Below are 10,501 nucleotides of genomic sequence, written 5' to 3'. Positions count from 1 at the left end.
TTTAAAATGGCTTCTTTGCTAAGTTGTCTGTTCTGTGTCGACACAACACTGGTTCATCCCTTGAGTTAGGAGCCTTTTTTCTGCCTGAATGGTTCATAGGTCGAGTTAAGTGGTTTAACAAAGAAAAAACACATTCCTCTGAAAATGCTAAGCTACAAGGACTGAAGATGAAGCAAAAAGCAGAAAATTCAAAGAAAGCCTGGAAAATTATTGCTCGAAACCACTCTAAATAATTTGAAGAAAATCTCGCAGTCTGGTTTGAGACTTTAACACATTTTTATGCAGTAATGTAAAAAAAATGCTCATTTTAAAAATTGACCACAAATTTATGAGCATATATACTACATATATCTAACTAGTACTACTAGCTACCACATGGATAATCAAATCTTCACTTAATTTATTCTCAACATAAGATCGACAGCCAACTAATAACAGACATCAAACATTTAGGGCATATAAAATCAGCACATAATCTAACTAATAGATAAAAAGCTATCTTTAGACATTTGATTATGTCCTTTTAATTAGTCGTATCTAAGAATCAAAAACACTAAATATTTATCTGTGAAGAACAAAAAGAACTCGTGTTGTTAATTCTTTATTGTCATTACATCGTAGTTCATCTTCACAACAAGCATTTTATACATACAGTGGTCTTAGAGTATATCATCGTCCAATACAAGGAGAGCAACAGTTAGTTAGCATCACAGCTAGGTTTTTGCCATTCACCAACCCCACCTACAACGCCCCCCAAATCCCTCCGAACCGCCTCCTCTCTCCTCTGCCACATCACACACCAAAGTGTCGACAACCGTTCAATACGCCACAGGTGCCCAACCAATAAATAGGACGTCTGACTAGATAAATAAATAAATAACCAAATCAATACATACAATACATAAATAAACAGCAACAAGGTGTGTGTATATATTCACATACACACACAGCTCACCAGAGGACAGCAGGTTCCATAAGCATAGAGCTATTTATTCTTTACAGCCACAAGGCGTACAGTTTTATTATGTAACACAGCCACAGGTCAAACCAAGGCTACATCAGTATGCCCCCCCACCCTAAAAAAGGAAAAAAAATCAATACGCACATGGCAGGTTTTGCTTTGTACTTATTTAAAGCAGGTTAGCTCCGAGAGCAGAGGCAGGCTTACTGGTTGTGTTGAACATAAGTGGGTGGAGCCTAAAAATATGTCTCCTTTCTTTAGATAAAAAAATACAAGACATGTTGTTGGGTTGTTAATGTAAAGTAACTAACAAAGAGCTCAAATGATGGTCTTTTTGGTTTTTAGAATAACATTTTTGGGGTCTACAAGAGGATTTTTCAAATAATTTGGTCAAACTGCACAGTGCTGCAGCAGCTCTATTCCTCTTCTCTCCAAAACACTCCATTTACGCTCCTGTCTCTTTAAGATCCCATGTCTGCTCTGATTGGTCAGCTGATTAGTCAAACATGGTGGAGTGCTAAAAAGTTGTCCAATCTGTGTTTTAGGTGCACTATAGAAGCCACTAGGCAGGGATTAATGCAAATATGTATCACTGTGACGTCATTAAGTACAGGAAGAGTAGACTGGACAGAAAATTAGGCTTTTCATTCTGTTCTGTAGGAGAGAATAACGGCCTTAGGTGTAGACTTTACAGATACCTTAATTTTCCCTTAGCATATATTAAGTGGCTCCTGAATACAAATTAATAAAAGGAGACTTTTGAAGTTTATCCCAACCAATGAGTGTTTCTGCTCTCGGAGCTACTTTACCAAGACGGAGGAGATTAATCCACAGTCTGCAGGTTTGGTTTTTAGCACTGGGCTCATTTTTTTTTAAATCCTCAGGGGAGTAACGTGGCCGAGGCCGACTCTCGTTAAAGTGAGCAGGAAAAATGGAGAGTAATTCTGTACAAGTCCCTCACTGAGGTTAGAATACATGTCGGCAAATCAGCACAAAAGAAAAAGAAAAACACAAAAAGAAAAATTGTGAATGAAATCTTTAAAGAAAATTTAAAAAAAAAACTTAATGCACTTTGTAATTTTGAAGAAAAATGCTATTTGACGATAGCTCAAACAGCTCAAAAGAGTAAAATCTAACAGCTACCGTGCAAAAAAACACCTGAAAAGTGGGAATTTAGAGTCACTGCATTGCAAGAAGAAGAAAAAAAGCCATAATTCTCCTCACTTTAGTTTAGACTTTTCTTCTTTTTTTACCAAAAAAGAGGCTGAGTTCCATGCAGTTCACAGACTTTCCACAGGTGGACAAAGAAAATCCACTTTTCAGACACAGAAATCACAGAAAAAATGAAGAAAATCTGAAAGGAAACACTAAACAAAGCTGTGCTCCAAAACCTCGTCTTTTACAGCAACCTGCAACAGTTACGGAGAGAGGGGCAGAAAGAGCGAGATCATTGCCAAGGTTTACTTTGAGATTATTGTTGTTACAGATGTGCTTTGACAATGGCAGGTAGGTGTTTTATTGTAACATTTCATTTTATTGTAACACCATGATTTATTGCGGTATTTATTTATTGACAGTTGATGGATGATATTGAATCTCTGCCTGGTTTGAAACTGCAGTTTTATTTATTATTTGTGTTCAAAAGTCTGTCATAGCTTCAACGTTTCTCATCCTTCAGCCCAACATTTCTAATTTCTAACGCCTTTTGACAACTTTCTCAGCTACAGCAGCGTCTGTGACTCTGTGACACAGCCACAAAGCTGAAAACAAAAGAAGATAAACATTCAGAAGTCAAAAACGTACCATTTATATTCTGTGAACTGTCTCGTCACCAACAGGTAGGCTTACTTTAGAGATTCTGAGAATACTTTTAATTAAGAGCTGTGATGGATTAAGAGGCAGGGGCAGTGACAAAGTGATGAAATCTTAAATATAAACCTGGGGTGGTCCAAATGTCACGGTTGTTCCCTTGTCTAATTAAAGCGTCATTACAGACTAAAATAATTCACTTACATCTATGCGGTCCACTCCATATCTATAAACCTCTGCTAATGGAAACTTGAAGTTATTTTAATGCATCACAGTTTATTATGTTTGCAAAAAATGTGTCAAAAGAACGCAGTGGTTTTAAAATTAAACCGTCCTTTTGACATGTTTTCCAAATGTATAGTTTTATCTGTATTCTAATATTACATGCCACATTTAAGATGAGGTATTCAGCATTCGGGACATATTTTGAAGTATTCTGCTCATCACTGCATCACCAAAGCACAAAATACAGGAATGTGAAGCAAGAGGCTATCTGGTTAGCCATAGCTGGCACGTTAGCATTGACCAAGCTAGCACAGATTCCCGCTGATATTGTTGTACCAAATAATGTCTGGATATAAAAACCTCTATCTTATTTTAATCTATGCAGTTTTACTTATAAATATATTATTTCAGATGTAATGCCATTGTATAGCTGAGTCATTTTAAACCCAGTATCGTACAAGCAGTAAGCAAACAGTAAGCTCTCTGGTTCTTTAACATAGCAAGAGCTTTTCTTTTGTCTTTTTGGTTAAAATGAGTCATCTGTTTTATTCTGAATCCAACGTTTTAAGAGAACTAATCCTTGTCAACATGTAAATACAGTCAACAAGCACCAAAGCAGCAATATCAAACTTTTAGCAGTAAACTGAAATAAATTAGCTACTATCACTTGCACAATCCTACAAATTGTTTGGTTTGTTTTAAGTTGAACTAAATACTTCCATTTTCGTGAAATCACAGTTTAGTCGCCACTATCTGTACAACCTTAGTCAACATCAGTAGCTGTATTATTATAGAGCATTTAACAATAAACAACATTAACCTTTTCCATTAGATTTCTGTCGATCACTTTAATACTGCCTCATAACAAACACTGCTGATACAGTACATACGTGCACATGGAAGGAAGCAGTTACAGCCAAATTGCCAATATTCTGTGTATAAAGTACTTTACTGGAACAAACGTGGCCGGCATTTACCACCAACACTGACTGCTTACTAACCTAAAAGTCTTCAAAGTGTTTGATGACTTATGCACAGTCCACAGAGCTGTGTGAGGAGTCCAGCCCCAGATAAATGAGGGCTTCTGAATCCTACATTAAGGTCCTGGAATCTTCAAATCCACCAAGCATTCTAAGAGAGCCACTGAGATTCTAGAATTTTTGCCAAGTGCCTTTTAAGTGGGTTCGAGTGTTTTTTTTTTTTAGAATGTTCACCGACATTCTGGAATGAGCAAATGTTCCTCGATCGTTCTGTGGGCAAGAGGGATGTCAGAATGCTCTAGAATATTTGAGGGAACTTCTCTTGGCAGCAAACTAGTCATGTTTTGTAATTTTATGATTTTGTTTTATTCTGGTTTTCAGTTGTTGGCAGGATCACATGTCTGATACGGTTCCTTTCTTGTTTCTACCTCAGTTGGAGTTTCAAGAGAGCCAAACTGATTCGGAACATTGACCTAAAGACACTGTGGACTACTGATTGGACAGGAGTCACAGCAACAGATCGGGACAGTGGTTTTTAAAGTTGAGTCAGTACAGCGACTGTCACCCGTAACTATCTTTCATGTTAGCTTACCCCTCTCTAAGCATATTGGCTGCAAATTAGCATAGGAGCTTCCAAACTTTTCTGTTCTGGTCAGTGTTTTTTCTTCCTGCCGTCTCCTCAGTGTGGCACACAACCACATAACAAGAATAATGGTTAAAATTCTTTATATAGTCTCATTGCTCTGTTTTTATGTCTCTCAAGATGACACGAAATGCCAAACCTTGCTGTACAGTTATCGCATGTAGAGAAAACACCATAAATGGGCTGCCAGGTTTTTCGATTAAAACACTTCTGACTGTAGCAATAAACTGCTAATGGCATTACAACTAAGGTGAAGTGAGGTTTGAGGTTGTGAAAACTGCTGAAAAATGCTTAGCATGTCTGAGACTTTAGAAAAGGTTTGTGCATCAGATCAATTTCATAGCCAACTGTCTAGAATGGTAAAAAGATCATCGAACAATCGATATGGCAAGAAAGTTCGAGAACTCTGCTAAAACGTTGACATTTTAAGAAAGTTTTTGTGAATATTTAAGATACGCCGTCAAGTATATTGTCTTCTGACAGCTGGTGGATGTGATCTTGGTTGTATATTTACAGTTATTACATGGTAATGGCAGCGGATAACCTCAAATTACTGTGTGTTGCATCTATGAACCCTTTAGCCAGGCAGTGATCTACAACCACACGAGCACACTCAGCACAAGTTTCTGTAAATCTTTAGACTGCTTATCACTGTTAACACAGTCCTTGATGCAAAAGCCACAAATTAGACACATCAGCAAGTACCTACTCCAGGTAGCACACACACTGAATGTATACCGTTTTAACTTATTCAGAGAAAACAAGCTATTTTTCCTCAACACATACTGTCATAGTCAAATGCTTTGTCAATTCAGCACGTTCATTTTCCCCTTCTGGCTGTGGTGGCATCATTGCTGTGGGGAATAATATGTCACTCCAAGTTTTCCTTCTCTTCACTTGATCAGACACACGTGACCCTTAAAAAGCCTTCGAAACCCTGCTGAAATTCTCATTCAAGACAGACAAGTTTCACGAGTGACTAAATGTTCTCTTGTTCATTCTGAAAAGATTGGTTTATTGCAGGTGCGGCTTTACTCCTCCTATGCACGTCTGAAACCTGGATTTCACTGTCGTCTTATCATTTAAAGTTCTGATTTAGCTGGTTTGTACGTAAAACTATTTGCAGACTCTGAGAAAGGCAGAGCATGACAGAAGAGGAGCTAGAAGGGGGACGAAAAAACAGAGACCTTGGATGAAGCTGTAGCTTTGGGATTCGAGTCAGAAGTCTCTACAGTATTTGGAGCCATGCTAAAAGGCAGTGCTAGCCAAGGCAGGAAGAAAGAAAGACGAAGAGAAAGATAGACAAAAAGTCAGAACTGTGACGGTTGCCAAGAAATTTAGATCTGAAGAAAAGCACAAGAAGGCAGGTCAAGGTAGAAAAGACAGGACTACCTCAAGAGAAAGTAGAGAGGAAAAATACTGTCACAAAAGAAGCTGTCAGGCAGTCAACTGACAAGCAGGAATTTGTGCTGGCTTCATCAAAACAGAGTACGAACAAGTCGAAACGCACACACAGACATGCACATATACATATACACTGTGCCTTATTCGCAAGTTTCCAAAGCCTCATTGGTGTCCAGTGCTTCAAGGCTCAGCACTGCGCTATACAACCATCTCTTCATCTTCTCGTCCTTCGGTCCTTCTCCTCTGCATCTCTCACACAATAACTCCTCTTCTCGTCCTCCGATCTCTGTCTCACGGTCTCGTGTTGTCCGGCCCCTCACTCATTTCAGTACGTTTTGTGAAAGCAGAGTCACACAGAAGCACAGAAGAAGAAGTACAAGGAGGACGTGTTTAGTTGTTAATGCAAGTACAGGCTGTTTTCTGGGTGTCTGGATTGGTCGAGGGGTAAGGGTCAAGACACCGATGGGGCCTAATGAGGGAGCGGCACCAGGATATCCACGTAGTTGATGGGGAAGAAGCCCGACTGGCCATTGATCATGCCCTCGTACCAGTTGTCGTCGATCTGATTGGTCAGGGTGATGACATCGCCCTCCTTGAAGCCCAGCTCGCCTTCGTTCTCTGGCTCGAAGTCGTAGAGTGCTCGACAGCATGGCTGGTCCATCGGAGCTGAGATGGGACAGAAACAAAAAGTGCAAAGTCAGTTTCATTTGTAGAGACATTTGTAGATTACTGGCAGCACTGAACAAAGACAGATAGTGGTGGGAATAATGCAAATATGTGGCACATGACTTCAACCACAGCATGTTTCAGGGTATTCTCTGAGAGGTAAAACGACCTTTGATGTTGAAAGGAAAGAAAGGAAAGAAAATGGACAAACCCAACAATCCTATTATGACCTCTTTTGCTGTTTTCTCTCATATAATCCATAATCCAGCTGGATTCTAGGACTGTCTGTCTGCCACTGTGATCGTTGCGGTGCCTTTCACTCAGACGCACTTCATGGTATAACATTGTTTTGGGCATCTGCTGGGTTGAGCTACTATGAAACATTGTGTTGCATTGTGTTGCCACATCCTGGCACAAAGCTGTTTAACTGCACAGTAGGTGCACATTTCTTCCTATCTTCTACCTGGTGATCTTCCGGGGGATTTGGCAGAGTGTATCCCCCCGTTCTGGCTCTCGCTGGGGGGCAGCAGCTCCAGGGTCATTCTGGGTTTCGGAGTGTACTCCTTCCTCGGTTTACTGGACACTTCTTTTATCCTGGAAAAAAGCCAAGCACACAAGACTTCTCAGATCATTCTGAGTCGTTTTCATCGTTTTAACTCTGTCTTAAGTAGGAGGATTTTTATTGATACCTGTCCTCCATCTTGCTGGAGAGCTGTTGGAGGATTTCGGAGGAGCGGCTGTGGTATTCCAACTGCGCCTGGACCAATGCTGCCAGCTGGCTCACCTGCTCTATCTGCAACACACATGTACATGTTTTTTTTCCACCACTGAGCCCTGCTTCATGCCCATGCTGGGCCTGGGTCTGGCTCTGAAAAGTGTGGCATAGCATTGCTCGTCTTTGTTTTTTCGCTGTTGCTACAGTAATACATATAAACGACTGCTTATTGTGGCTTTCATTATTACATCAGTGTTCATTTGTGACACTTCAGTGGTTGTGGTATAAAAAATTATTCGTCTGTATTACTATTTTGAAGCATATTGGGATCCGTTTTTCTGATTCCAGTTACTGTATAGGTGTTCTTTACAGTTACTCTCTTAAATTCATGGTATTTTTCTCTGTAAAACCAGCTGAGCAGAGAGATTTATAAACCTCCACGATCTCAGGTGAGCAGTCAGAAAAGTTCAAACTGTCCTTACGTCGCTCTCCAGAAGGTTAAACATGCTCTGCTCTGCGATCTCTTTGCTCTCGTCGAACTTCTCCAGCGCCTGTTTGATTTCATCGTCCTGGACTTTGCCCTGTCGCTTCTTCTTGTAGTCGAAGTCCAGGCGGCGGCCCTCCAGCTTCTTCAAATGATGCTGCGTTGGAGGAGGAAATATTGGATATAAATCACTGATATCAGGTTAGCTGCCACATGGATCCCATATGGTTCAGCTACTGAATTTCATATTCCAGGAGTATTCACCTGTATCTCTTTCAGGTCTTTGTCGTGGAGATTCTGCAGTGGGTCAATGAAGTTCTGTTTGACCTCCATGTCCAAAGCATCTTTCACCTCCCCGAGCTCCTTCATCGCCTCTCCAGCATCCATGAGAGCAATGCCTGAGTAGGATAGGTAAAGAAGAAAATAGGGCAGAGTAAGGCACAATCCCAGTTCCTTTCATTGGCCCTACCCCTTCTTTTTGCAGGGTTAAGGTACTGTTGCCCATTTTCTTTGGGGATCAAGAAGTAGTGGTCATCCAGCCAACCTCTACCCAACAAGACACCACCCAGCCCACGCTGCAGGGCTTTCCCCTGTAAAAAAAAAATGGAGGGATCGGGCCAAGGGGAGGAAATGGGATTGAGCCCAAGAAATAAAGAGAATTCGATATTATTTATTAGAGTGGGAGAAGTGTGCTTTGTGCAGTCATGTGTGTCTGCTTCAGCTTTACTCTCAAGTTAAATCTGACAACTGTCGTCTTTTAAAAATGTTCTTTAATAAACTGCTGGTTTATACTGATTAACAAAGAGTCATTCACAGATCGTTTTTATTGAAAACTAGATATTCTGGTTCTTCACATATATTATTAACTCATTAAGTGTTTTGTTGATGGTGGCAGAGAGCGATCTCGAACAAACTGGTGCTAAGTTGGGCTGAGAAATGGTGATTGTGAAGGCAGGTGATTCACAAGGAGGTCCTTAAGGGCCATGAATTGTTCATCCTGAAAAAGGCCGCTACCGTTAGGATAGAAACTTTTGTCATGGGATCTGGTGTCACTCAGAGCAGCTTTTCCTCTGCAATGACAAGTGGACCAAATCTATGCATCTGGCAACATAACAGAGCCACCAGCTCTCCTTATGATAGGCATAAAGGCTCCAGGTTTACTTTAAGCTGTTAGCATTTTATCACACACTTTTATTTCCTTTATATTTTACCAAACAATGCTAAATGATTCCTCTGGTCTGCATTGTCTTCTCAGGTAACACTGGGCCTCATTTGAACCTCAGATGGAAGTGAATAATACGTTTCCTAGATTAATTTCCATTTACCGAAGCAGGACTCCTCTCCTAACTCTCGTCCAAACTTCAACATGGCATCTCCCAGGATGCTTTCAGCCTGCGGGTATCCGGGCCCTTTCTCCTGCCCGCGGATCTTTGACATGGTGTTGATCATGCTCAGCTTGGCTCTGGATGCTGTAAGGAAGCAGGAGACGTAACTAAGTCATTGTTTTGTGCTATGTGTTGAGGCAGCTGAGTGTGAGCTTTATACCTGGGTTAGGCTGAAGGTATTCTGTAGTTTTGGTCATGATGTCCAGCACCGCTCTGCTGGTGATGTCCACCTTCTGCATAGGACAACAAGCCAGGAACAACATGGGATAGCAGCAAGCAAGGAGCAAGAGTTGCACGAGAAAGTCAAGGGTATCACATCTGTTTGATATGAAGCTACAGCTAGAAGCTAGTTAGCTTAGCTTAGCACAAAGACTGGAAGGGGCTAGCCTACATCTGTTGAATGGATTGCAACATTCCTCTTCAGGCAACTTTTTTTGTTTAGTCTGCACAGCCAAACTGTAACAAAGATTTTCTTGGCTTTGGCCATTAACTTCCTGTTAATGTCTTGGTGTTTTCTGGCAGAGCTCGTCAAAAAGAGCAGACAGTTGCCATTTTCCACTTTGACGTTTTTCCGTTCTGATAAAACACAATAAGAACAAAATCAAATGACTGATATTCTGAGCTGCTCTTTGATAGATAGGTTTGAGTTTTTAATCGGCAGCTTGGCGATAACCACCATTGTTCCCTAATATATCAAACTGATCACACTGCAGCTACTTCTCCATAATATCTTTTGAGAAATATGTTGGTATAAAATGTTGATGTGAAGCAACTTTTAGATTTGATGTGAGGACAAAAAAGTAGGCAAATAGATCACCTTCTCCATTTCTTTGAAGTCTTCATCTAGCTTGGTTCCCTCTGCCCCTCCAACCTTCTCACTGACTTTCTGGAAAAACATCAGGGACAGACCAAGAGAAAAGGTTAATGTTTTCTGCTCTCAAACACTTCGGTGTCTTGAGACCAACCCGAGAAAACAAAACGCTGGCTTGTGCTTGAAGTCCTAATGGTGATAGAACTGTGAGTGCTGCTGTGAAGATGAAAGCAAAGCACAGAGAAGAGCTGCTGAAGGGTGAGGTGGAAAAAAAAGGAGGTGATATATCACGTTATTTATGGAGGAAATACAAGGCATGAAAAACAGGGTGTTGAGTAAAGACCTTAGTCTCGTAGATAAGCATTAGATGACAAATAGCTCACCTTTAATTTCTCAGTATCACTATTTTAAAGCTGCT

The 10,501-nt window shown here is 40.6% G+C and overlaps 3 protein-coding genes across 3 annotated transcripts in view; 2 read left to right on the top strand and 1 right to left on the bottom strand.

Moving 5' to 3' along the window:
- LOC140281516 (tripartite motif-containing protein 16-like) overlaps window positions 1-10,501 on the top strand; it is a 285,220-nt gene that overhangs the window by 112,465 nt on the left and 162,254 nt on the right. The window lies entirely within an intron of this gene.
- Window positions 1-10,501, top strand: part of LOC140281529 (arfaptin-1-like) — a 95,466-nt gene that overhangs the window by 84,676 nt on the left and 289 nt on the right. The gene's annotated exons all lie outside the window — the stretch shown is intronic.
- Window positions 580-10,501, bottom strand: part of LOC140281528 (endophilin-A1-like) — a 40,405-nt gene continuing 30,483 nt past the window's right edge. Inside the window, exons 2-9 of the mRNA XM_072375966.1 lie at window positions 10,090-10,158; window positions 9,433-9,505; window positions 9,213-9,356; window positions 8,152-8,285; window positions 7,886-8,044; window positions 7,378-7,481; window positions 7,152-7,282; window positions 580-6,688 (exon numbers count right to left, since the gene is read on the bottom strand). Of these exons, the coding sequence (XP_072232067.1) occupies window positions 6,492-6,688; window positions 7,152-7,282; window positions 7,378-7,481; window positions 7,886-8,044; window positions 8,152-8,285; window positions 9,213-9,356; window positions 9,433-9,505; window positions 10,090-10,158 (1,011 nt within the window). The 3' untranslated portion in view covers window positions 580-6,491. The remainder of the gene's footprint in view (window positions 6,689-7,151; window positions 7,283-7,377; window positions 7,482-7,885; window positions 8,045-8,151; window positions 8,286-9,212; window positions 9,357-9,432; window positions 9,506-10,089; window positions 10,159-10,501) is intronic.

Source organism: Leuresthes tenuis, unplaced genomic scaffold (genome assembly GCF_036924035.1).
Source record: "Leuresthes tenuis unplaced genomic scaffold, fLeuTen1.0.hap1 SCAF_22, whole genome shotgun sequence".
NCBI classification, from domain to species: domain Eukaryota; kingdom Metazoa; phylum Chordata; class Actinopteri; order Atheriniformes; family Atherinopsidae; genus Leuresthes; species Leuresthes tenuis.
This window is presented reverse-complemented; position numbering and strand designations above follow the sequence as displayed.